Below are 27996 nucleotides of genomic sequence, written 5' to 3'. Positions count from 1 at the left end.
AACACAATGGGACGACATCATGGTACAACAATGCTACAACGGGACAACATCAAGCACGGTGTTGCAAACACAATGGGACAACATGGCAAGCATGGTGCAGTAAGCACATTGGGACAACAGTATGGTAAGCAAGGTGCAACAAGCACATGGTGACAAGCATGATGCAACAAGCACATTGGGACAACAATGGTACATGATGCAGTATAGTGATGGGTACAGTCATGATTGGTAAAGCATGATGAGATGCAACATAGTAATGATGGGTGCAACACAGTGAGGTGCAACATAATGATGAGGAGCAACACAATGATAGGTGCCGCATGGTGATGGAGTCACCTGGGAGAATCAGTTGAAGCAACATGTCTTCAACTGAGTTCAGCTACCTCATGTATCATCTACTTAGAGATGATCTATGCTCTTATTTAGATAAGTCAAAGTGTTGACTTCTGTTGTAAATGTACTATCTCTCTCTCTCTCTATTGAACTATTGAAGAACATATAAGAAGAATTGATCAAGGGTTTCCCCACATTAGGGTTTGTCCTTGGCTAGTGCCACATCTTGTGTCCTCTTGTCTTGGCTTGTCTTCTGCGATTTATGTTTATGTTCTATCTGCAATTTACTATTATGCTGATGTGATTGCTAATCTGGAAAAGATATTGAGCTAAGTGTGAAAATTGAAATAAATTGCTTTAAGCATAGAACATACCTAAAATTAACATGGTATCAGAGTTGAGGTGAAGACAAAGCCCAAGCAAGAGTGAAAGAGCAATCACCAAGATAGTTTGGAAAGGACAATAGGATCAGTGTATTTCTCATCCCTCTTCAAATTCACCAAGGGTGAAGTCGAAGCAGAGAATATTATCAGAATGGCGTAGCGAAAGCTTATGATGGCCTACCTAAAGATCACTTCAATGGGAAGTTCGGATCTAAGGGAAGAAGGAAAGGCAAATGCCTTGGTTGTAATAAGTTTGTCCATTATGCAGGGACACATCACTTGATGATGATAACAATCATTTCAGGGACATCTTCAATGATGAGAGGAATGACAGGTAATGTAGGTCATCAAGGAAACAACCGACTCTTCAAAGAAGGCAAGGAACCCCAGGTATGAAGAATCAAATGTTGTTTCTAATAAGATAAAGAAGCGTTATCTTGTATTGGCCCTCTCCTTCAGACTCTTTGGGAATCTGGCTTATTGATTGTAGTGCTTCAAGGCACTTCATTGGATAGAAGGGTGCTCTCTCTAATTTGGTAGAGATGGAAACAATCATGGGATTATACTTGGAGTCGATGCCATCTATCCCGTAAAGGGTGTAGGGAATGTTACCCCTCAATTAAATGAGGGTAACTCGATTCATTTACAAGAATCTCTTTTGTGTACCTGATTGTAAGAAGAACCCGGTGTCCATTTCGGCAATGGAAGTCAAAGGTTTCAGGGTGGTATTCATCGATGGAAAGGTATGTGTTTGAAAATAGACTTTTCAAAGATGCTTTTACTCATGGGTTTAGGGTGGGCAATTTGTATCAAGTTGCAGGATGGTCCACTGGGGACCATGTCAGTTGACACATCTCATCTATAGCACTGAAGGTCCACTTTATGGGGCCCTACCCGATGTGAGTCAGATGGTAACAAGGATGCCTGAATTCAAGAAGAGCATGAAGGTACATGTCTGAGATGTACAGAAGGAAAATCTTACAAGGGGACCATTCCCCTCATGTAGCAGGTCCACAAGTTTGGAACAACCCGATGGGTTTGAGATTCATGATCAATAATTTCATGTATGCAGGTGGAAGAAAGCCCTTTATGGCTTGAAGCAAAACACCTCGGGCTTAGTATGAGAGGATTGATAACTGTTTGATGAAGTTGAGATTCACTAGGAGTGAAGCCGATCCAAACCATTGCTTGAAGGTTGTGGATGATAGACCTCTCATACTGGCACCTTATGAGGACGACCTCTTTCCGATAGGTGCAGACCCTCTCATTTGCAAAAGTAAGAGGGATTTGGATTCCGGAGTTGGAAGGGTGAACTGCAAGCCTGTGACTACCTCGATGGATCTTAACTTTCAGAAGTTATGTGGTAGGGATACCAGACCTGATTTGGGAAATGCCGTTGAGTTTCTCAAACTCATACTAACATTGATGTTCTTGGTGAACTCCCGTTCGGATATATGTTGTGTAGTTAGCATGTTGAGCTCATATATGGTCGAGCCTCACTAGATTGGTGCCAAGAATCTTCTGAGATATCTTCAGGGCACAATCTCTCATGGATTGAGATACACTGTCGGAAATGTGTGATTATTCTGATGCTGATTAAGCAGGCAATGTGGAGGATCGCAAGAGCACTTCTGGGTGCTGGTTCTCTTTGGGTTCTGCTCGATATCCTGGATGAACAGGAAGCGAAAGACGGTTGCTTTGAGCACCACTGAGACCGAATACATGGCTATGAGTATGACCTCATGTGAAGCTACTTGGTTGTGGAAGCTCTTGAGTGAGCTGTTTGTACACATGATGGATACCACCGTGATCTTTTGTGTCAACTAGAGGGGGATTCGATTATTGAGGAATCCTGTATTCTATGATCGCTCCAGAATATAGACAACAGGTACCACTTTATTTGGGATATGGTATATTGATGAGCAAGAAGGCTCCATCGCATTGGGACTGATGTGCAGGCCGCAGACATTTTGTCGAATTCCCGAGGAAAGGTCAAATTTGTGACTTTCTAGAATGAATTGGAGTCGTTGAGGGACCCTCTTATGAGGGTCCTGTATGATGCATGCATTGAGCTTTGCGAGCTCCAGGGGGCTAGGAGTACTTCTTGGAGCAACAAGCGACCATAGGGCGACTCACCCTCCTCTAATGGTGCACTGTGCACAGGGTGAATGGTTCAGCCTTCCCCTGTGATACCCCGTGGCGACCTATGGATAGGATGAGTGGTTCTTTTGTCGAGGCATCCTACCCATGTAGTCTAGGACTCATGGGAAGTACCTCTCATCTGGCCAATGAGTAGGGAAATGCGGTTAGGGACCATAGTATTACTATCGATGGACGCATTGTTGTATCTACCGTACTCCCTATGCTAGGATGACCTCCATTGATCTGGGATAAATGAAACTAATCTGGGATCAGTATGAGTGGTTTGAGACACTCTCTTTTGATAACAATTGGAACTGACTTCGGGTCAGTAAGAGTGACATAACTCACTCTCTTGCAACTGATCTAGGATCAGTAAAAGTGGTATGACACACTATACCACTCTCTTCTTATGGAACTGACTTCGGGTCAGTAGAGAATGGTATGAGACTTTCTCGATCAATTCTTCTTCTTCATGGTTCAATAGAGTAGAGCAATGCAAGGCACTGATGGCAGAGATAGTACAGTTTGGTAGATGGATCAGTGGATGGAGTTCTCCCTAGTTGAGAGGGAGTGTTAAAATTAGCAACGAGGACCAAACTCCATGTGGTTCATCTTATTTATGGCAGCTGATATTTTTCTTGGATCCATATCATCGAGAGGTGTAGGATTGATCTAACGATCATTCGATTCTGATAAGTATTCATGGAGTTATGAATTTATTTGTGTTATAAGACAATTCGTCAAGGTTGGCTAGCAACCAAATAACCCCCACATGTGCTCAACGTTTTAGTATAAAAGGAGATGACTTGAGAGTCATTTCACACACACTTCTCTCTTGATTTCTCTCCACTCGCTTTGGGTTTTAGTGGAAGAGAAATCTAGGAGAGGAAGCCCTAGACGTTGGAGGAAAGGAGGCTGCCCTAGCCGCAGCAAGGAAGACAGGCCAGCGAGGGTTTGAAGGACGTTGGAGGTCAGCTCCAAGTGACCGAGTGCTGGAAGGAGGGTTTATCTACGCTACTAGGAGAAGCCTTCTATAGGCTGTCTAAGGAAAACCTATACGCTGTCTAGAGAAGGTCTCCACAAGCCCTAGCCGCAGTCCAACAAGTGCCACAAGCTATGCCCTAGACGCAGTCAAGGAGGAGGCCAAATACAAGCCCTAACCGCAAAAAGAAATGGTCAAGGAACAACATGGAAGAGGGCTGCTACAGGAGGCCAAGTTTGGTGAGTCTTAAGGCTGAAAGGAGAGGCCGCTAGGCCGAGTAGAAGAGGAGTAAAATACTCGCTGTTTGGGCACATTTGGAGGAGGCCGTATGCTACAGCAAGGCTGTGTGGTAGGCTGCAGGCCATACCACCACAACAAAGAAATAGCGTGGGTTGTTTTGTTGTCATATGCCCTAAGGCAACAACCTAGTAAGGGAGGAGTTCACCTTCAACAAGCCACAGTCTTCCAAGGTTTGTTTGGGGCAGCTTGGAGAAGATTAAGGCCACAGGTATGTGCCCTAACTAGTCTGTCACTAACAGTCAACAACAAACAAGGTTATATAAGCATGGATGCTGTTGCCTATGTATGAGGGATGTTAGATCTGTCTTGATGGCCTATGATGAAGGCTGTCCCATCTTCCATCCTACATGGCAAACAAAGATCCTAAACTATGAACCAATACAGTCCATGATAAGATGTGACAACAAGGTGACCCATGAAGTTTGAATGCATACTAATAGACATAGTGATAGTGCAACAAGATGCATGGGCAACAATGGTACTTGGTGTAGCAAGTACATGGTTCTGCAAACACATTGGGACAACAACATGGTACAACAATGCTACAATGGGACAACAATAAGCACGGTGCTGCAAACACAATGGGACAACATGGCAAGCATGGTGCAGTAAGCACATTGGGACAACAATATGGTAAGCAAGGTGCAACAAGCACATGGTGACAAGCATGGTGTAGTAAGCACATTGGGACAACAATGGTACATGATGCAGTACAGTGATGGGTACAATCATGATTGGTAAAGCATGATGAGATGCAACATAGTAATGATGGGTGCAACACAATGAGGTGCAACATGATGATGAGGAGCAACACAATGATAGGTGCCACATGGTGATGGAGTCACCTGGGAGAATCAGTTGAAGCAACATGTCTTATACTGAGTTCAACTAACTCATGTATCATCTACTTAGAGATGATCTATGCTCTTATTTAGATAAGTCAAAGTGTTGACTTCTGTTGTAAATGTACTCTCTCTCTCTCTCTCTCTCTGCTGAACTATTGAAGAACATATAAGAAGAATTGATCAAGGGTTTCACCACATTGGGGTTTGTCCTTGGCTAGCGCCACATCTTGTGTCCTCTTGTCTTGGCTTGTTTTCTGCAATTTATGTTTATGTTCTATCTGCAATTTACTATTATGCTGAAGTGATTACTAATCTGGAAAAGCTATTGAGCTAATTGTGAAAATTGAAATAAATTGCTCTAAGCATAGAACATACCTAAAATTAACACCATATTATATATATTTTTAATTTTAAAAACCATATAATATTTGGATTTATATGGTTATTTAATAACCATTATATATATATATATGTATGTATGTATGTATGTATGTATGTATCTTAATATGGTTTTGTTTTAGGAGTTTTTCAAATATATTTCTTGTCTTTTTGCAGGGACAATGAGCCAATGATGGAGCGACATGTGTCATTGGCTAATTGGCCAGTGAACTGCGACATATGCCTTATGGGTTCCACTTTCTTGTTTTAACTTGTGAACTTCCAAGTTCCGATGGTCATAAAATGGTCATACAAACTCCAATTGAGGTGTCGTTCGTGCCGTTGGGTTCATAATGACGAACACTATGACTTGGTACCAATATTGCTAAGATTCGAGAACTTAAAAAATTCAGCCTTTCCAGAGCCACCTAGACCATTCCTCCCCACTGAAGAGCTTTTGGTCCTTCAAAAGCATGAACACAGTCTGCAATTTGCTATACTTCCTCATCTGCACCACAAGTGCCTTGACAGGCCACACTTCCTTCTCCTTCACCTTTGTACTTCAGAGCCATAAGTGATGAACCGACACCTGTATCCTATGCAAACCTGTAGTACAACTTGCAAAATACATGTTCTTTTACAAGACCAATCATGACCCAAGCAAACCCCATACTTGCCAAGAGTTTATAACACACTCTTTGGTCAAGTTTATTTCAAAATTGCTATAGAAACCAATACCCCAGCTAATCAACAAAATGGGCCAAAAATATCGCCATGTTTCTTTCATAAGTGATGGCAAACACTTCATCACTTTTACAATAATTTCACAACATGTGATTTACAAAATGTGGCCATGCTCAACTACTTAAAAATGCTACCCATTTCTTACCCAACCAGGTTGATGGGCTCTCTTCCTGTAGCTGACTTTCTCGTTGATTTGCTTCACTAACAGGTTCCTTCACAGGTTCCTTTTGGTCTTTCGATCGCTGCTCTGGATGAAGCTCCCAACATGCGGCTTTCTGATGCCCATGCTTATTACAATGGCTACAAAAATTATTCTTCCTCCAGGCCTGTTTGACCTTTTTCCTACCCTGATGTGGAGAAGGGTTTACATGTCTTGTCTTTTTCCTTGCTGCCATTCTCTTCCAGCACTTGGCAACCACATGGTTATACAAGCCACAAAAACTACATGGTTTTCTATGCCACAAGTTTTGTTCACTATTACCAATTTTCTTGTAATCAAAATGAACTCTAGAATACTGAGAATTTTTATACCTTGCTTTGGCTTTCTCTTTGGGGTGCTCACTTCTATTTAGAAATGACCTGCAATCACGATCACTAGAGGCTGATGAGGCACTCTCAACATCCTTCATTGTCTCGGACTTGTCGCATGAAGATTCTCCTGTTTCTTCCTTTCTGACATAGCCCAATCCTGCATGTCGTGGTAATTCCACCACTTGGATGGGATTCACAATGCCTTGCCCATTAGCTCCTAGGCCCTTGCCTTCATATCCCATATTCTTCATTAATCTTGAACCAATGCCTGTAGTTTTCTTTCCAAAAGCACCCAAATCATCATCATGTGAAAATGAAATTGAAGAATTACTAACACTGCTTACCTCTGAAGCAGATGCTGGTGGCTTCTCTAAGCCCTTGATGAATTTCATTTTTTCCAAGGCCTCTTCCGTTGCTCATAATTGACTCTGCAATCGTTGCTTCTCCTCTTCTGCTTCTTGCAGAAGTCTCCCCAATTCAGCATTCTCCTCTTGAAGGCTTTCGTTGATCTCTTCATTTGAATGATGAGAAGAAGATGAAGAAGTATATTCACTCGAAGATGGAGATGGAGAATCGTCCTCTGCTCTCTCTTTCTTTTGTCCCTTTTTTGTGTAATGTCCCTAATAATAATAAACATAATAATAATAAGTAAATAAAATAATATAATATTAAAATATAAGAAAAGATAATAAATAGTAAACAATAGAGAAAAGATAATAATAGTAAATAATAAAGAAAAGTTAATAATAGGAATAAATAATAAATAATAAATAATGAAGAAAATATAATAATAATAATAAATAAATAAAATAGCAAATAATAAATTGGAGTTCTAAATAAATATATATTAAAGTAAACTAAAAAATAGTCAGAATAAGTAAAGTTAACAAAAAGTAAAATGGAATAAAATAAGAAAGAGTTAAATTAAGTAAAACTTAAAATAAAGAAATAAAAGATGGCATGTTGATACATGGAATGTGTGCATGTGGATCTCCTTTCCATTTTTGGAACCGTTTGGTCCATTCAATGGATGATGAGGAGGATGTGATCCATCCATTCCTTTATCCATTCTTCTGTAGAAGAGTGTTGTGAGACAAAGGATTCCCTAGCAGTAGTACGTTGATTGAGGGCTCTGGGGTGGTCAACTGTAGAAAGATTATGTGCAGCTGAGCCTACGGTTGGGTGGAGATTCGTCCCCAAAATTTTGTTGCGGTTAGCGGGATTCAAATAGTGTTCAACTCCAAAATCACAAGTAAGGAATATCATCGCTGCAGGTAAGTTGTCTCTGCTCATATTTTTCGAAATTTTATCCTAATTAGTTGAATAGTTGTGTGTTGATTATAAATCGCATAATTGATATAGTTAGTTAGCATATTTAATTCCGGATCATTGTATTTTGCCAATTTATCCTCATAATCTGCATACATTATATCTACCATGCTTGCCATCCTGTAGAAGGCCTTGTAGAGATCTTTGTGATCCTCCATTTTCTTTCTTGTTGCATGTTCAATCATTCACACTCGCAATTTGCATCAACAAGAAGACCGCTTTGATACCAAACTTGATCGGAGACTCTCAGTTACTAGACTTAACCAATATCTTTTACTTCTGTGATGTTAGCAAAATTGCATGTGAAATAGTATGAAGAAACCAGATGTGCATACTTTAAAGAAGAGGAAACACAAAGGTGGCCATCAAATCAAAGAACACACACAACTTGATAATGGAGTTCACCTAGTGTGGGTTATGTCTCTGGGCTTGGTGTCAAGAGTGGGGAGGCTGCTTCATTAATTGCTGCAAGATGATGATGAATACATGATGTGTTCTTTGTCAATACAAGGAAGAACTCCCTTAACTAGAGTGGCATGTCTCTCCACGAGACGCTCTTCTATAAGAACTCTCACTCATAAAATCTCTCCTTCAACATGACAAAATATCAAACTCTCACATGAAGTGGCATACAAGGATCCTCCAACAAAGTGGCAAACAAGGATCTCAACATCAAATCATCATCTTAGCAAAAATCAAAAGAAGACATGGCATCAATGCATCTTATACCTCCACTTTCGGGGATGGCCTAAAAATGCACAACTCTGCTGAAGAAATGGACTACACAGTTGAATTCTTGACGAAAAATCGTGAAAACTGATTGTAAACTTGACCCCTTTCTGTCTCGGTCAATTTTGGGCTCCTTGGGAATCTCAAAGATTCCACAAACATTCTCTTTTGTAGGTTGATTGAAATTCTGCTGCTTAGATGAGGAAATTGATGACACCATTAGACTCTTGGTGAAATTCTGGTTAATTTGAGTATAAACTTGATATAGTTCTATCACTGTCAAAATTTGGCACCCTGGGAATCTTTTAGATTCCTCAATATTTTGTTGAAGGAATATTCCTCTGGAATTTGGAATATTCTCTTAAAATTTTCTACAGAATATTTTTCTTCGAAATTCATGCCCAAGGTGGACCTCTTCGGCTTGGTTCCACTGCTTGGCGTGGTTCCTCGTCTCCGTTCCCCACTCGGCCTTTGTTAGAATGAAATGTCATGAATGAATCACACCTTAAGTAATCTTTGCTTGGCTGATTTAACACGGGATATTCTCGTGATGTGTTGGCAGGCTCCAAAATTAGTATAATGTTAGGCCCATGTTCAAAGCCCACAAGCTTCCAATGGTGGAACATAGTGTATATTTTGTTTCTTTTAATTCTTATATAGTGTATATGGTTTAAAAATCATAACAAACGACACCTTTATGTTTTTAATATGTGGACGGTTATAACAATTAACTATTTGTTGCCTCCAATTTGCCACTATACATATGTGGAGGGTTATAACAATTAACTATTCGTTGCCTCCAATTTACCACTATATATGGTACATTACCATATTATGTATTTTTTTAATTTTAAAAACCATATAATATTTGGATTTATATGGTTATTTAATAACTGTTTTTTCTTTTATATATATATATTTTTAATATGGTGTTGTTTTATGAGTTTTTAAACTATACTTCTTTTGTGTTTTTGCAAGGACAAGGAACCAATGGTGGAGTGCCATGTGTCATTGGCTTATTGGCTAGTCAGCTACCACATAAGCCTTATGGGTCCCACTTTCCTGTTTTAACTTGTGAACTTTCGATGGTCATAAAATGGTCATACAGACTCCAATTGAGGTGTCGTTCACACTGTTGGGTTCGTAATGACGAACACTACGACCTGGTATCAATATCGCTGAGATCCAGGGACTTCAAAAATTGAGCCTTTCCAGAGCCACTTGGATCATTTACCCTAAGCCTGCAAACACAAGAAATTAGTGCCAAAGTTAATTGTAAAAGCTAAAAATAAGCAAATGAGGGACTGCGCTAAAGGGAATAAAGGCCTAATGAGGCCTGCGTTAGGCTTTAGAGAGGGGATAAGGCTTGGAGTGTAGGGCTAGAAGCCCTTTAAGGCTTGCGACTACAAGAGAAAGCCATTCTAAGGGTTGTGGCTGTGAGGAGAGGCCCTCAAAGGGCTGCGACTAGGGAAGATAAGCGTTATTAGGGCTACGACCACAAGGAAAAGCCCTCAAAAGGGATGCGACTAGGAGAGAAAGGCCTCAAAAAACCTACGGCCAGCCTCCAAGAGGCTCTAAACTTAGATGACACCCATGCAAAACAATATTAGCCCAAAAATTTGTTGAAAATCCACCTCTAGAAACCCTCCAAGGGCTGCAACCTTCCTTTAACGGCTGAGCGTTGAGAAAATAAGGCTTGGGAAGGCTAGATCCAACCCTCTAGACCTTGGATCAGGCCTCCTTCCTTGAATGAATTGGTTACTTGGGCTAGACGACTTTTTTAGAGGCCTAATAACCCTTGAAACCCTAGCCATTTAGGCTCGCTGAGACTAGGGCTCTTCACAAATTGATTTTCTCTTCAATTGCTTGAGCAGATACCTACATACATGAAAAATAGAAAGCCCAAATACCCAATATATACAAAAATTTCAAATAAACCCCAAAACACAATGCTATACAAAATAGAAACAATGGGTTAGTATTAAAATACAAGGGTTGGAGAAAAAATTATTTACAAATATTTACAATATTTACAAAAATGAAATTGCTCTTATTAACATATTAAATCTTCGTAGCACGAGTAAATAAATTTGAAATAAGTACGAGAAAATTTTAATTGATTTTAGAATTTGGCAAAACCCTCCTGCATCAAATATTCATTAGATCAAGACTTGGACTCAAACGAAATGTTATCTGCCCACAGTCTGTGGACTTGGGGTTTCCAAGGGTTGGAGCAACCTGTAGCTCAATGCACTTCGAAAAATAGATTATTAGATCAAAAGGGATTCGATCAACACAAGAGATCTAGAAATCTGGAGATACCTACCAGATACCTTAGACCCAGAGTGCTTACTCTAGCTCAACACCTAAAGCAAGATACCTGTGCTAATAGATGTTCCTACTACTGGCAATTGAAATAATAATCATGCAATATAATAGTTCAAAGCATATAAAAAAAATCATCCAGCACATACCATAGATCAACAAGTGAGAGACACCTTGAATTGAACCCCAAAGTCTTATGCTTTTATTACAAAATCTAGCAGAGCCTTGCTTAGTACAAAAATAATTTCGATCTAGTTAGATCATGCTTACAAGAGGAGCTTGATAACTTCCTTATATAGAAAAAATGAGAGGGAGTAACCCCTCCAAGTGGAGATAACAACTAGTTCCTTGATCCATGGCTTGATCCTCGTCAAAATACTTTTATTGGTTGATCTTCTTGAAAAAATTGGATCTCCTTAGTTGATGGAGAAAAATTCCTTGACCCCAGTCAAAATTCGAAATTTATTCCTTGACTTTGAGGAAAAATTCGAATTCCATATTAATCCCGTTTTTTCTTAGTCCAAAAATAATATTTCGAACTTGCACCCTCAAAAAATTTTCTTTGACTTAACTGCCATGGTCCAAAGGGTCATTTTCTTTTAAAAATTTGACTTTTCCTTTGCTGGAGGACCTCATAAAATTGATTTTTTCTGGACCCACGAATTTTTTGATTATTTTTGATGATTTTCCACTTGGAGGGTATTTTTATTTTCCCTTCATTATATATTTTTTTGGATAATTTCTAGCTAATATTAATTTTTAATTTTGCCAGAAATTAAAATTAAAAAGACATGAGAGGGGATTAATTATTTTTCCACCCTCAAAAAATATATTTGGCAATGGTGTCTAGATATGAGTAATCATTCTCCAAAAAATATTATTACATCAAGATATTACAAATTCAACCCTTAGAAGGGGAAATACACATAGACATAGACCCTTAAGACTTAAACAAATTCTGTGATAAGACACATGATCTAGCATGAAAAGTACATAGACTCGATAGACACTAGGACTCACCTAAGACCTCATCAAATGAGTTTCACCCTAGCTTTGGGGTATATCTGGGAGGAAAACTTTGCCAATTATCCATGTTTAGAAACACACATAATTTGGTGAGGTTAAAAAATTCCCTAGGATGAAACCCTTTCAGAAGAATCATAATAGGCGTACCTAGGTGTTGTTACATGGCTTATTAGTCATACTAGAATCATTTACAATAATTTTTTGCAGAATTTGGGATTACAATGATGATATGACTAAATTTTTTTTTGTCCACACTTTTGTACTCTGCTTCTTGGACTATTGACATATGTGGTCCTTGTTCCCCTGCTTCATCTTGGTGGTTATCTCTTGCCCCTAGTCCAATGTAACTGTCCTTGAGATACTTTTTTTCCACTGTCTAGGAGGGGCACAAATAAGAGGCCTTGATTGATGATGCACACCCATGTATTTTCCACATTTCCACTTTTCTCCCTTTCCTATCATCTCCCTTCTTTGAGTTGATTGCTTATTTCCCTCATTCCTTGGTTTCCCTTCTGTGCCATGTCATTGAGTAAGTGCCCAAAAAACTTGACCCTCAGAGGTTGATGCAGATGAAAGAAGGATAACATCCTATATAGCCACACCAAAAGAAAAATTGCAAAAGGAGAAAGATGGTTGGGACAATGTGTAACTGTGTGGACAAAAGGATAACCTGAGTTCTTCCCCCTTCATCAGCCCTCACCTAGTTCTTAGTGTAGCATATTGTGACTTATCTAAATAAAGGGAATTTTGAATGTCCCAGCTCCCATGAGCAGTGAACCACTACTTCTTAAAATGCATCTATTGAAGCTTGCAACCCAAGCTATCGATACAAAGAAAGGAATATTTTGAAGAAAAAGGCACACTCGAGGGGTAAAAATAGGCCTAGGAAAGGGGTAACTTAGGTCCCACGGTTGCTCCCTCTTAACATCATAATGTTCAAGGACATTGGTTGCATAAATAGTACACCAGAAGGCATATTCCATGAAATCAAACCCCAAACCATTTAACCCTTTCACTTACACCTTCTGATTGATGGGTTGGCCCAGGAACTGTTCCTACCCTCGAGGTTGGGAGCACCTAATAGGGGTCATTGATAACCCTGCCATACTTAAATTGGACAACTTGTTTACAAGTCTTAAGCTAGAAAGGTTTTTGAAGATGAGGCTTTTGTGATGTACTTTAATGCCTTGTTGCATTAAATATGGCCCACTTTGATACATATATGGCTTGAGGTGTTAGTTTTTGTAGCATTAGACAGGTTCTAGTCTCGATTTGTGTTAAAGCGGCTAAGAACATGTGATCTTCATAACCCATAAAAGGTTTCGCGAGATAAGTTTGCGAAACACCTTAATTAAATTAATTAACCATCATTTAAATTTTTCATAAGTCTAACTTAGGAAAACTGGTTAATCAATAGTAATTAATTAAGGAAATGTGAGAATGCTCTAGAAACTCACACATATTGAGTTTGAGATGATCTTAGTTGTTGATGGAGATCTAATCATGGCCGTTGGTTCACCAATGAGAGATTATAAGTGCAGGACGATGGGGATCGAGAAGATACATCTTAGAGAGTGTTCAACATCCAGTTGCAGTGATTCAAAGCAAGGGTGTAGTTGAGCACTGAGAGGGAGATCAAGTAGTAGAGGGGTAGCAAAATTTTGGAGCAAGAGAATCCAACATTTCCTATGGTAGTTTTCCGGAGTGCCGAAGGCATTTTTCAGTCCACAGAAGGGGCTGCTTAGAGCACCAGTAGAGGTAGTTTGTTTCAGCTCAAGAGGAGGTCAATTAAGTTGCATGAGGCCGAGATAATTTTCTTGAGGGCCGGAGGATCACTTCCAAAGAAACAACTGTGTGTCAGAGGCAAATTCGAGGTAGTTCTGAGCAGTTGCAGCAGAGGACTGCACAACATTTGCTCAGAGGCCTGCACAGGGGTTCTTGGATAGCTAGTTTGATTGGCCGGATTGCTTGTGGAGAAGGGAAAAATTCCCTCAGGAATTTCACCAATATTTTCTCAAAAGGTGCTTGACAGTTTAGGCACCCAGTGGTACTCCATAAATCGTTGCATAATAATAAAACCCTCATCTGCTGGACTTTTGTTTTTTGGGGGACTTTTGTCCAAAAATAACGGGTGTCATTTTATTGTGTGTGTGCCCTATTTTCTTAGTTCCAATTTATTTTCCGCAATGCATTTTATTTTTGGTGAAAATTACAGTAGTGATTTTATTCGTTGTTTGCTGTAATAGCAAATAAACTGCACATAATAATATTCAGTTAGAAGAATAATTTCCAGTTGTTGCAATAGTGAAAATTTCACATGGTATCAGAGCAAGTTGAAGACAAATCAGTGGCTCAGTAACGAGGGAGAAATTTTGTAGCTTCAAAGGCAGTCTCTGGGCAAAAATTCTGGATCTACATAGACCACCAACAGGAAGTGCGAATTAGTAGAGGCAAGGTTCGATTTTTAGTTTGTAGGCAACAAAAAATTCAAAGAACCTCAGTTGCAGTGATTTGTAGGCAGTGGTGTTGCCGAGAAGCAATTTCGGTGAGTAAATTAGTAATTTCGTTGAGTAGATCTGGGCACGGTTGATTTGCAGCAACAAATTAGTGTTGGGTGGAAGAGAAAAGCACACAGAGAAAGGAGTTTTCCAGAATTTCCCTGAGGGTTTCTAGATCCAATTTTTTGAGGAAATTCGAGTTTTTTACATGGTAGAATTCAGTAGCAGAGGATATTTACACATTCCAGGAGGGAGTGCGAGTTGCAAAGAAGGAAACCGAGCAGGAGAGGGAGGAGATTCCTGTTTATTTTCCCACATTTGAGTTTTGCAGAAATGACCTCAACAGGGCTTCGAGATCAGGATAGGCTTGATGGAGCCTCTAACTATTGTATCTGGAAAGCCAGAATGATTTTTCTTCTAGATGAGTATGGTCTGAAGATGTATGCAAGTTTGAAAATGTTGTAGCCATACCTACAGATCAACAACATCTAGAGAACTACAATGAGGAGATGGCCAATGCGAAGAGGATGATCCTTGATGGAGTTTGAGATCATACAATCCCTCCTCTAGCTAGCAAAAATACTACCAAAGAAATATGGGATGCTGTAGCGAAGCTTTTCTAGGATCCTTCCTAGAATCGGAAGATGTTCTTGAAAGAGAAGTTGAGGACCACTAGGATACAGGAGGGTGGAGGAGTCACTCCTTATCTCACGAGAATGTCCATGATGAGCTTGTAGCAGTTGGAGGGACACCTCTCGACAATGAGCTAGTGTGTACAACTCTCAATGGTTTCACCAAGGAGTGGGAAACATTCGTTTAGGGTACTACTCTACCTAGTTGAGATCGATTGTGGAGTGATTTCACTCAAGAAGAGATGAGGCTTGGTCTTGTTGATAGTAATATCAATGACACAGTAGCAAGGACCGAAGAGTGTGAAAGATGAGGAGAATGTAGTCCTTGCATCTAAAGGGAAGTCAAAGAAAGGTCCCAGTTAGGGACAAGGCTCAAAGGGAGAAGAAAAGAAGAAGAAAGATCTGTTGAAGATCAAGTGCTTCAGGTGTGGTGAGTTTGGTCACTACAGTACCCAGTGTCTCAAGAAGAAGAAGGACAAGAAGGAGAAGCAAGAGCAGGGAACAATTTCGACAGAGATCGATAATTTGTCCAACGGGTTGGAGGATGATTTTGCCTTGTGTGTAGCTATACCTCCAGGAGAGAAGTGGGAAGATCTTGAGCTTTAGTTCCCAGAGTTGTAGAGCTTGGGCAGGGTCGAAGGAGGATAACTTCATAGAAGTGTTTCCTCATGGATCAATAACCTTGCTACAGGGGCCCATAACTTTTCAGTAGCAGATGGATCATGATGTTCAACATGGCATAGTCGAATTCTGAGGGACAGTTGCAGAGCTAGCAACAGTTATTTAGTGAGGGGTGCAAAATTGGTCAGGGCACAGAAAATTACTCAGTAGATAGTGCAAAGATTAGTTGTAGTAAGAGAATCATGAGACGATTGCAGAGCCAGTATAGGGACAGTTGATTCAGAGATTGGTGTTGAATTTTCTAAGTCTGTCTGTTAGAAAATTAATCTGTATTCTGCTGGTTTATTTCTTCTACTTGTTTAAAAATCAAACAAGTTATTTAATACATTAAATATCGAAATAAACACAATACTATCACAACATCTACAGATCATCAACTGAAAGAAAACAAGCACACAAGTGACAACATTATTTTTGGACAAATGTCCTCGAAAAAACCCAATGCGGGAAAACCAGTGTAGCTATTCAGAGGGTTATATTATTATGCAGTCTATCTGAGTACAACTGGGTGCCTAACCGGCTCACCCGACAGAGAAAATTACACGGCAACAACACCTCTATATCTGGAAATAGGTATTCAAAAAACCTGTCCCATGAAATCCTCTCCGACACAACCGAAGGTCAGCACTGGCCACTCTGGCCTCTGTGTCAGCCTCCTTTTGAACTGCGTTAGCCCCAGGACCCTTTGCGTCAACCCCCTGAGGCACTGCGTAGCCTCTGTGTCACTCCCTTTGCCCTCTGCGTGGATTACAGTCTCTCTGGGCTCTGCGCTGCCTCTGCTGGGCTCTGCGTAGCCTGGAATGACTGCTTCTGTCGCTCTCTCTGCTTTTGTGTTGGTCTCCTAGTATTGTCCCCACCTCTCTGCCTTGTACTCATTGGCCCTCGCTGCTGATCATTCATTCAACTTTGCTTAGCAACCCCGCTCTAGTAAAATGAATGATTGATCACTCTGGTGTGTTCTCCAACTGACCCTCAAGCCTCCTCTTATACTTTTCTCGTTGGTCCTTCAACGACTGAGATTAAATCTCTAATCAACGGCTAAGATTAGATTTGGCTTGATCCATGACTTTTGGAACTCCATTAAAAATATTAAATATTTTAATATCTCCCAAATCGGTTAGAATCTGCCCAAACCATTCTAGGTCTTGGAGATCTCATGTGCTTTAGCCTCTCCACCAATTTTCATGCTTAGAGCACATCCGATGCTACCCCAAATCAACAATTGGTTCTCAGTTGCAGTAGTTGTAGCAACAACAACAACAACAACATTAGATCAGTTGCAGCACAAAGTAGAGTTGGCAATAGTGCAGGAGGCATAGTGTAGTGCCAGCAATGTCGTAAATGCAAGGTGGTTCACCTACATTGTTAGCAGATGAATCAGAGTGCACGCAGTGGCTTGGTGGGCAGTGATAGGTTGTTACAGTTGTCAAACATCAACAATGTGAGGGAAGATGTTACAAGTGAAGACAATAGAACACCTTCCTCGCTAAGAGGGAGTGTTGGTTATTATAGCATCAGACGTGTTCTAGTCTCAATTTGTATCAGATAGGATAAGAACACAAGATCTTCAAATCCCATAAAAGGTTTCTTTAGATAAGCTTGCAAAATGCCTTAATTAAATTAACTAACCATCATTTAAATTTTTCCCAAGTCTAACTTAGGAAAACTGGCTAATTAATAGTAATTAATTAATGAAATGTGAGAATGCTCTAGAAACTCACACGGATTGAGTTTGAGTTGATCTTAGCCGTTGATGGAGATCTAATCAGGGTCGTTCGTTCACCAACGAGAGATTTGAAGAGCAGGATGATGGGGATGGAGAAGACACATCTTAGAGAGTGTTCTGCATCTAGTTGCAATGATTCAGAGCAAGGGTGCAGTTGAGCACTAAGAGGGAGATCGAGTAGCAAAGGGGCAACAAAATTTTGGAGCAGGAGAATCCACCATTTCCAGTAGAAGTTTGCCGGAGTGTCGGAGGCATTTTTCAGTACACAGAAGGGGCGGTGTAGAGCACCGGTAGAGGTAGTTTGTTTTAGCTCAGGAGGAGGTCGATTAAGTTGTAGGACGCCAAGATAATTTTCTAGAGGGGTGGAGGATCACCTCCAGAGCAGCAACAGTGTGTTAGAGGCAGATTGGAGGCAGTTCCAAGCAGTTGCAGTAGAGGATTGTGCAACATCTGCGTAGGGGTTCTTGGATAGCTAGTTTGAGTGGTCGGATTGTTACCAGATTGCTTGTGGAGAAGGGGAAATACCCCTCAGGAATTTCGTCAATATTTTCTCAGAAGGGGCTTACCAACTTAGGCACCCAGTTGTACTCCATAAATTGCTACATAACAATAAAACCCTTATTTGGTGCACCGATTTTTCCACATTGGGTTTTTTCTGGTACTTTTGTCCAAAAATAACGGTGTCGTTTTGTTGTGTGTGTGTGCTCCATTTTCTCAATTCCAGTTTATTTTTCGTAGTGCATTTTATTTTTGGTGAAAATTGCAGTGGTGATTTTATTCGTTGTTTGCTGTAATAGCAAATAAACTACACATAATAATATTCAGTTAGAAGAATAATTTCCAGTTGCTGCAATAGTGATAATTTCACATGAGGTACCTTTGATGATGATCTCACCTGATTTGATGAGCTGTGTTAGGTGTTTGGTCTAGGTTTCATTGGCCATCCCTTGAGGGATCCCAACATTATTCTTCAATACTTCGGAGAGGACGCTCAACCCACATGTGATTCCATCAGAACACTTCTAGGTAGGTCATTGCACACTTTTTGAGGGACGTCGGGGAATGTGATGATTCAACAACATACATGATGTCGTCATCTTCCTCCAACACCTTGGAGGCCAAGCATTTGATTTGGGATGTTGCCTCAACAAATGTACCCCATGTGTTAAAATTGGCAACTAGAGCCAAACTCCATGTGGGTCATCTTATTTATGGCAGCTGATATTTTTCTTGGATCCCTCTCATCTAGAGGTGTAGGATTGATCTAAAGATCATTCGATTCCGATAAGTATTCATGGAGTTATGAATTTATTTGTGTTATAAGACAATTTGTCAAGGTCGGCTAGCAACCAAATAAACCCCACATGTGCTCAACATTTTAGTATAAAAGGAGATGACTTGAGAGTCATTTCACACACACTTCACTCTTGATTTCTCTCCACTTGTTCTGGGTTTTAGTGGAAGAGAAATCTAAAAGAGGAAGCACTAAAACGCAAAAGGTAAAGGAGCCCTAGTATGAAGCCCTAGATGCAGTCTCTATAAGCCCTAACATAGTCCTAAGGAGGTCTTAGCAGCCCTAGCTGCAGTCCTAGCAAGCCCTAGCCCATGACAGCTCTACGCATCCATTTGTGAAGGAAGAGAGCTCGTTGAAGGAGGATAATTCCCTGTGGTAGCCGCAACAAGAAGAGGCAGGGACAGTGTGTAAAAGGAGGACTATTTTGGGTCTATTTCAGGGGTCCGAAGTGTTGGAGAAGGGGCTGAGTTTCCTTGTAGTCATGCCACAGCCATAAGGATTGATTTAGGGACGTTTGGGAGGAGTGCATACTCTTGGAAAGGCTGCTGTAGTTAAGAGGAAGCTTGATGTAACAAGCCGCAACAAAGGAGGTAGGCCGAAGTTGTAGTTGAGGGCTAGACTGCCCAAAAATTGCAGCGTAGGGTCTCCTCCCATCTTAGAAGGGCAGCCGCAGTATAGGAGGTCACTTCCAGGCATATTGAAGGGTTGTTAGGGACTATGTTTGAGTACCCTAACCAGTGTAAGATTGCAACAGTCAAAGGACCCTAGAACAGTGAGTTGAAGCTTGATTGTTGGACAACAAGCAGTCATAGGAGCAACAATCACTAACAATGGGACAAAAATGTGACAGCAAGGTGACCCATGAAGTTTGAATGCATGATAGTGCATCAAGATGCATGGGCAACGTGATAGCAATGATGGCATGCTACAACAATACAATGGGACAACAGTATGGCAAACATGGAATGGCAATGTCACTAACCGTGGGACAACAATATGCCACATGGGACAACAGTGGCTAGCATGGTGCAGCTATGGCACATGGGACAATTGTGGTAGCATGGTGCATCAATGGCACATGGGACAGCTGTGGTAGCATGGTGCAACAATGGCACATGGGACAGCAGTGGCAGCATAATGTGCAACAGTATGATGTGTGTAGCATGGTTATGAGGTCTAGCATAGTGATGATGGGTGCAACATGGTGCAACATGATGACGAGGTGCAACACAATGATAGGTGAAGGAGTCACCTTGAAGAATCGGTTGAAGCAACATGTCTTAAACTAGGTTCAGCTATCTCATGTATCATCTTCTTAGAGATGATCTATGCTCTTATTTAGATAAGTCAAAGTGTTGACTTATGTTGTAAATGTACTATCTCTCTCTCTGCTGTACTATTGAAGAACACATAAGTAGAATTGATCAAGGGTTACCCCACATTGGGGTTTGTCCCTGGCTAGCGCCACATCTTGTGTCCTCTTGTCTTGGCTTGTCTTCTGCAATCTATGTTTATGTTCTATCTGCAATTTACTTTAATGCTGATGTGATTGCTAATCTGGAAAAGATATTGAGTTAATTGTGAAAATTGAAATAAATTGCTTTAAGCATAGAACATACCTAAACTTAACATGGTATCAGAGTTGAGGTGAAGACAAAGCCCAAGCAAGAGTGAAAGAGCAATCACCGAAGACAGTTGGGAAAGGACAATAGGATCAGTGGATTCCTCATCCCTCTTCAAATTCACCAAGGGTGAAGTTGAAGCAGAGAACATTATCAGAATGGCGCAGTGGAAGCTTCTGATGGCCTACCTAAAAGATCACTTCATTGGGAAGTTCAGATCTAAGGGTGGAAGGAAAGGCAAATGCCTTAGTTGTAATAAGTCCGACCATTATGTGAAGGAGTGTCCGAATGGTAGGGATACATCACTTGATGATAACAATCATTCCAGGAACATCTTCAATGATCAAAGGAATGACGGGTAATGCAGGTCATCAAGGAAATAGTCGACTCTTCAAAGAAAGCAAGGAACCCCAGGTATGAAGAATCAAATGTTGTTTCAGATAAGATAAAGAAGCATTATCTTGTATTGGCCCTCTCCTTCAGATTCTTTGGGAATCTGGCTTATTGATTCTAGTGCTTCAAGGCACTTCTTCAGATAGAAGGGTGCTCTCTCTAATTTGGTAGAGACAGAAACAATCATGGGATTATACTTGGAGTCGATGCCACCTATCCCAGAAAGGGTGTAGGGAATGTTACCCCTGAATTGATTGAGGGTAACTCGATTCATTTACAAGAATCTCTTTTATGTACCTGATCGCAAGAAGAACCTGGTGTCCATTTCGTCAATGGAAGTCAAAGGTTTCAGGGTGGCATTCATCGATGGAAAGGTACATGTTTGAAAATAGAATTTTCAAAGATGCTTTTACTCATGGGTTCAGGGTTAGCAATTTGTATCAAGTTGCAGAATGGTCCATTGGGGATCATGTCAATTGACTTATCTCATCTCTAGCAATGGAGGTCTACTTATTTAGGACCCTACCCAATGTGAGTCAGATGGTGACTAGGATGCCTGAATTCAAAAGAGCATGAAGGTACATGTCTGAGATGTACCGAAGGAAAATCTTACAAGGGGACCATTCCCCTCATGTGGCAGGTTCACAGGTTTGGAACAACCCGAGGGGTTTGAGATTCATGATCAGGAATCTCATGTATGCAGGTGGAAGAAAGCCCTCTATGGCTTGAAGCTAACACCTCGGGCTTAATATGAGAGGATTGATAGCTGTCTAATGAAGCTGAGATTCACTAGGAGTGAAGCCGATCCAAACCATTGCTTGAAGGTTGTGGATGATAGACCTCTCATATTGGCACCTTATGAGGACAACCTCTTTTTGATAGGTGCAGACCCTCTCATTTGCAAAAGTAAGAGGGAGTTGGATTCCAGATTTGGAATGGTGAACTGCAAGCCCATGACTACCTCGATGGAGCTTAACTTTCAGAAGTTATGTGGTAGTGATGCCGGACCAGATTTGGGAAATGCCTCTGAGTTTCATAAACTCATTCGCATTGATGTTCTTGGTGAACTTCTGTCCGGATATATGTTTTGCAGTTAGCATGTTGGGCTCATATTTTTGGTTGAGCCTCACTAAATTGGTGCCAAGAATCTTCTCAGATATCTTCGGGGCACAATCTCTCATGGATTGAGATACACTACCGGAAATATGAAGCTACATGATTATTCGAATGTTGACTGGGCAGGCAATGTGGAGGATCTCAAGAGAACTTCTGAGTGCTGATTCTCTTTGGGTTCCGCTCGATATCCTGGATTAGCAGGAAGCAGAATACGGTTGCTTTGAGCACTGCTGAGACTGAATACATAGCTATGAGTATGATCACGTGTGAAGTTGCCTGGTTGTGGAAGCTCTTCAATGAGCTATTTATACTCATGATGGATAACACCGTGATCTTCTGTGTCATCTAGTGGGGGATTCGATTGTTGAGGAATCCCATATTCTATGATTTCTCCAACATATAGACATCAGATACTGCCTTATTCAGGATATGGTACGTCGATGAGCGAGGAGGCTCCATCACATTGAGATTGATGTATAGGTCGCAGAAATTCTGTCAAAGCCCCAGGGAAAGGTAAAATTTGTGACTTTCCCGAACAACTTGGAGTCGTTGAGAGACCCTCTTATGAGGGTCCTGCATGATGCATGCATTGAGCTTTGGGAGCTCCGGGGGGCTTGGGGTACTTCTTGGAGCAACAAGCGACCATAGGGCGACTCACCCTCCCCTAATGGTGCACTCTGTACAGGGTGAATGGTTCAACCTTTCCCCTGTGATACCACGTGGTGACTTAGGCACAGGATGAGTGGTTCTCCTGTCAAGGCATCCTACCCATGCAGTCTGGGACTCATGGGAAGTACCTCCCATCTGGCCAATGAGCAGGGAAATGGGGTTAGGGACCATAATAGTACTATCGATCAGTGTTGATAATATCGCCGAAATATCGACGATATTCGCAAATATCGCAATATTTTCGGCGAGCCGAAATATCGCCCTCGAAAAATCGCGATATTTTCATGTTTTCAATTTCTCGCGAGAATTTCGAAATTTCGGCGATATTTTCGTAAATATCGCGAGACGAGGGTAAATATCGCCAGGTTAGGTTTTATCGACTTATAAAATGGTTTTTGAGTTTTCGATGCCCGTCATTTTGTTTTCGTGCGAGCTGGAGAGTGAGACGGAACCGGTCGGTGCTGCGAAGGAGGGTTTACCGTTTGGCTGCCAAGAAAACTTAAAAGGTATGAATCATTCACATTGAATCCGACATCGTCTTCACTGTTCAGTGCCGCTGCGTTTACTGTATATACTATATACAAACGCTGGTTTACAACTGTGTTTTATAACATGTTGCATATAGTTCAAACTTCATAATTTCATATTACATAACTTCGTTTTAATCACCGGCACCGCTACCACTATATAACCGTCAGGAATCCACGAACACTGTAATCGTTGTCTTTAATAAATAATGTAGGGTGGTATGAATCGTATGATAATTTAGTGACTATGGGAAATTGTGTAGTAACTCGTTTGTATGGGGCAGTACTTTCTACTTGAAACCAACTGCTTCAAATTTTCAAAATGACAATGCTGAAACTGCCTTACTGCTGCATAGTGACAATGATGTAACTGCCAGGCTACAGCATATGAAACCCTAACGCAATTATGCCTCAAATGTACAGTAAAATATTGATACCCTTACAACCTGCTATCCTGTTGCAAATATATAATAGTGAAGCCTAACTGGACAATAACAAACACTCTTACAGGTGAGTCGGTGACAATACTGCTGAAAGTGACAGAGAGACTTTTGAAAGTAACACCCTTACTTCTGTAGAGTTGCAATAAGCCAGAGTAGTGACTATGAAACCGTTGCATATGTTCTCAAGGAATAGGCTTAAGATAGTCTAAACTTTAGACTCTAAAGTTTCTAATATCTATTTCCATACAGAAGGTGACAGCTTATTGGTGTGAATGGGTTCTGTTCAGTGTTACCCCTCATATTATCTGAGGCCTTATACCTGCGATTTTCATCACAGTGTCATAGTTGTGAATCTTTATGCCATTTAGAGTCTAGACTAATTTTAAATGTTTTTATTTTTTATTTTTATTTTGTGTATTTTTAATGTTTTTAGTTTTTTAAATGCACTGAAATCAAGAAAGATATACAGTTTCTCTACTAAAAAGTAAAAACATAATTACAGCAAGCTATCCTTGCTGTGATTTAACGTATAACTGAATTAAGCAGTGTTGAACAATACCTTGACAAGTCTGGGCAGCAAGGACTGACAGTTAAACAAATTAAGTTTTAACTTTTAACTGTCATTTTCTTCAGAATTTTATAAATTTATATATTAAAAAAACAAGGGTTATATATTACTTAATAACTTATTAAGTTACTAATTCCAATTTTTTTTTGGTGCTGTAGGTTTCCTTTTGAGTTAGCCCACTACAAAATACAAATATGCCAAAAAACTTGGACCCATTTTGGGAGTATGGGATCCCTGATGGTGGGACAAATCGTGCATATCTTTCATGCAAATTGTGTGGGGACAAGATGACAGGTGGGTTTACACGACTGAAATACCATCTTGCTAGACTCACTGGACATGATGTTGGCATTTGTCAAGTTTCTAGTCCGGAGCTTATACGAAAAGCTCTTGAGGCAATTGAAGAAAAGGACAGAAAGAAGGAAGAGGCGGAAAGAAACAAAGCTGAGCGTGCAGGTAGATCTTTTGGGATATCTTCTCCTGATTTTGATGTTCAAGGTAGTGGCCCTACTGGCCCTAGTGGGAGGGGCTCCACAACTGGCACACCATCACATGCTAGCGCTACTGCTAGTGTGAATGCGAGGTCATCATTTTTTGTTCCACGAACAGGAGCTGGAGCACAACCTGGCATAAAATCGCTTTATAAAAAAAAGGAGAAGCAAGAAGCAGATAGAGTCATGGGGAGGTGTATTTTTTGGAGCGACTTACCTCTCAGCATCACAAAAACCAATCCATTTTGGCAACCAATGTGTGATGCTATTGCTGTTGTGGGCCCAGGGTACAAAAGTGCCACATATGAGGAGTTGCGGGGGCCAATTCTTCAAGCAGAAAAACAGGACATCAACTCTAGATTGGCGGAGTTGAAACAGACATGGGAAGTCACTGGATGCACAGTGATGTCTGATGGTTGGACAGATAGGAAGGGTAGGACCCTTCTAAATTTCTTGGTACATTGTCCTAAAGGTACCATGTTTATTAAATCGTTGGATGCATCAGAACATATCAAAGATGCAGCAACGATATGTGAGTTGTTAGATGGGTTCATTCAGGAGATTGGTGTGCAGAATGTGGTGCAAGTCGTAACAGACAATGCAGCTAATTATGTGTCTGCCGGCAGAATGCTTATGGAGAGGCATCCCACATTGTTCTGGACTCCATGTGCAGCGCATTGTCTTGATTTGTTGCTTGAGGATATGGGGAAACTCTCCTTCATCAAGGAGGCAGTTGATATGGCTAGGAGCATCCCCAAGTTTATTTATAACCATGCTTTTGTTCTTAGCCTTATGAGGAGGTTCACTAGAAACAAGGAGTTGCAGCGTCCTGCCATCACACGTTTTGCCACAACCTTTATTACTCTTCAGTCTTTGCTTCGATGTCAGTTCGAGTTGAAGCAAATGTTTGTGTCTGATGATTGGCGTGCTTGTAGATACAGCAGGAGACCTGATGGGAGTGCCATTGAAAAAATGGTGTACTCTGAGACATTTTGGCGTGGAGTACAAGAAGCATGTGCAGTTAGCGAACCTATAGTAAAGGTTCGTAGATTGGTGGATGGAGAGAAGCCTGCAATGCCTTATTTGTATGAGGGCATGGATAGGGCCAAGGAGGCCATTCGTTCCTATTATGCAGACAAGGGTTCTGCTGGCCTTAATAGGCAGATGATGTTATGGGATGTGATCGATAGTCGGTGGACAGGGATGCTTCATCGACCCATTCATGCAGCAGCACTCTTCCTCAACCCTGCATTTGCATACAAATGCAAATTTCGTTTTGATGGCGAGGTGATGGAAGGGCTCCATTCCTGTATTCAGAGGATGGTACCTGATTCTGAGCTTCGTAGCAAAATCAAGCGCGAGGTACAGAGTTATCAGGATTGTGTTGGCCTATTTGGCTTTGATGATGCCATTAAGGAAAGGGACCTCTTCATGCCACGTAAGTGACAAGTCATCACTCATTAGAAATTAGAAATTTGAATTTAATTATGTTTTAACTTTTAACTTTTAACTTTTAAGTTTTTGAATTTTTTATTTCATTATTTTGTTGTAGATCTTTGGTGGCGAAGCTATGGTGCAAGGGTACCAAATTTGCAAAATTTGGCTATACGAATCTTGAGTCAAACATGTAGCTCTTCAGGGTGTGAGCGCAATTGGAGTGTATTTGAGAAAATACACGCCAAAAAGCGCAACAGGTATAACTTTGAACTCAAGCCTTCAGTTGAGCAATTACACTTATTGTAATTTTTAATTTTTAATTTATGACCTTCAAGTGTCAAGAGTCAAGAGTCAAGACTCATTACTTTTTTTGACACTCTTACAGGTTGGAGTTCGCACGCCTCAACGATTTGGTGTATGTGCATTACAACATCCGACTTCGAGTGAGGCAAATAGAATCACCAGTGGATCCAGATGCCATTTCCTTAGACAATATTGATGTATTGTCTCCGTGGAGGGTGGAGTCTCAGGAGCCCATATTGGAGGAGTCACCTTCATGGTTAGAGCCAGTGGCAGATGATCCATTAGAGCAGGGGCAGCAAGAGGAGGACTCGGAGTCAGAGGAGCAGCAGCACTTAGAGGAGGAGCAGGAGGAGCAGGAGGAGGAGGACACTGCGGGAGCATCAGCATCAACACCATCTGCTATAGATATAGGAGAGCATAGCTCCATGCCTATCACTCATTATTTGACATTAGGTGCAGAGGCAGTGTCAGGGCCTTCTACTACTAGGGGCAGGCCTGGCAAACAGCCCATCATGTTTTCCCGTAAAAGGGGGAGAGGGCAGTAGATAGATAGCTGCTAGTTTTATTTGTTATGCTACATGTAACTCATGATGATGAGATACTTTTATTATTATATGTGATGTTATTTTGTATTGGTTCTCCACATTTGAGTCCTTGAATGGACAATTATCAGGGATTAGCACGATTTGGTATCGCCTTTGATATATCATTTCTATTTGACATCATATATATCAGTGTTTTCTTCATATTTATGTGCCAATGTGTTTATTTCATGTTGTTATTGCTTTATATGTTTAAAAATCTGAAAAAAATGAATATATTATGCATTTTTTATGCTTGCTTTTGTTGTTTAAATTCTGAACATGAAGATGTTGCTTTAAAAATTAAAATAGTTTCTTGAGTGTTTGCTGGGCACTGTATAGTTATACTCATTTAATGCCAATTTTTTGTTTTTTTTGTGCCCTAGGTTTGAATTAGTTCACTACAAATGTCAAATATGCCAAAAGCCTTGGACCCATTTTGGGAGTATGGGGAGGCTGTTGGTGGGGCAAATCAGGCATATATATCATGCAACTTGTGTGGGACCAAGATGTCAGGAGGGATTACACGATTGAAATACCATCTGGCTAAACTCTCTGCATATGATGCAGATGTGATGCCTTGTATGGTTTCTAGTGCAGAGGTTATACAAAAAGCTCGTGAAGCAATTGCTGAACAAGACAGAAAGAAAGCTGCTAGGGAGAGGCCAATGGTCTCAGATAGATAGCTGCTAGTTTTATTTGTTTTGCAACTTTTGCTACATATAAGTTTATAACTCATGATGATGAAATACTTTTAAAGTTTTATATATGTGATGTTGTTTTGTTTGAGTCCTTGATTGGACAATTATCACTATCAGGGATCAGCAGGATATGTGATGTTATTTTGTTTGAGTCCTTGATTGGACAATTATCAGGGATCAGCAGGATTTGGTATCGCCTTTGAAGTTTGATGTATCATTTCTATTTGACATCATATATATCAATGCCTTCTTCATATTTATGTGCCA

The 27996-nt window shown here is 40.6% G+C and overlaps 2 protein-coding genes across 6 annotated transcripts in view; both read left to right on the top strand.

Moving 5' to 3' along the window:
- Positions 1 to 27996, top strand: part of DEG8 (Trypsin family protein with PDZ domain-containing protein) — a 399215-nt gene that overhangs the window by 73992 nt on the left and 297227 nt on the right. The window lies entirely within an intron of this gene.
- Positions 7 to 27983, top strand: LOC149166261 (uncharacterized). Its single transcript, XM_089432559.1, has 3 exons — positions 7 to 99; positions 26226 to 26401; positions 26530 to 27983. Exons 1-3 carry the CDS (start codon positions 7 to 9, stop codon positions 26990 to 26992), a joined length of 732 nt encoding a protein of 243 aa, XP_089288685.1. The 3' UTR covers positions 26993 to 27983.

The sequence above is a fragment of the Pinus tabuliformis genome, chromosome 5_1 (genome assembly GCF_031772625.1).
Source record: "Pinus tabuliformis cultivar Carrire ecotype Pingquan chromosome 5_1, CPIR1, whole genome shotgun sequence".
NCBI lineage: Eukaryota > Viridiplantae > Streptophyta > Pinopsida > Pinales > Pinaceae > Pinus > Pinus tabuliformis.
Note: the sequence above shows the minus strand (reverse complement) of the source record. Positions and strands in the feature narration are given on the sequence as shown.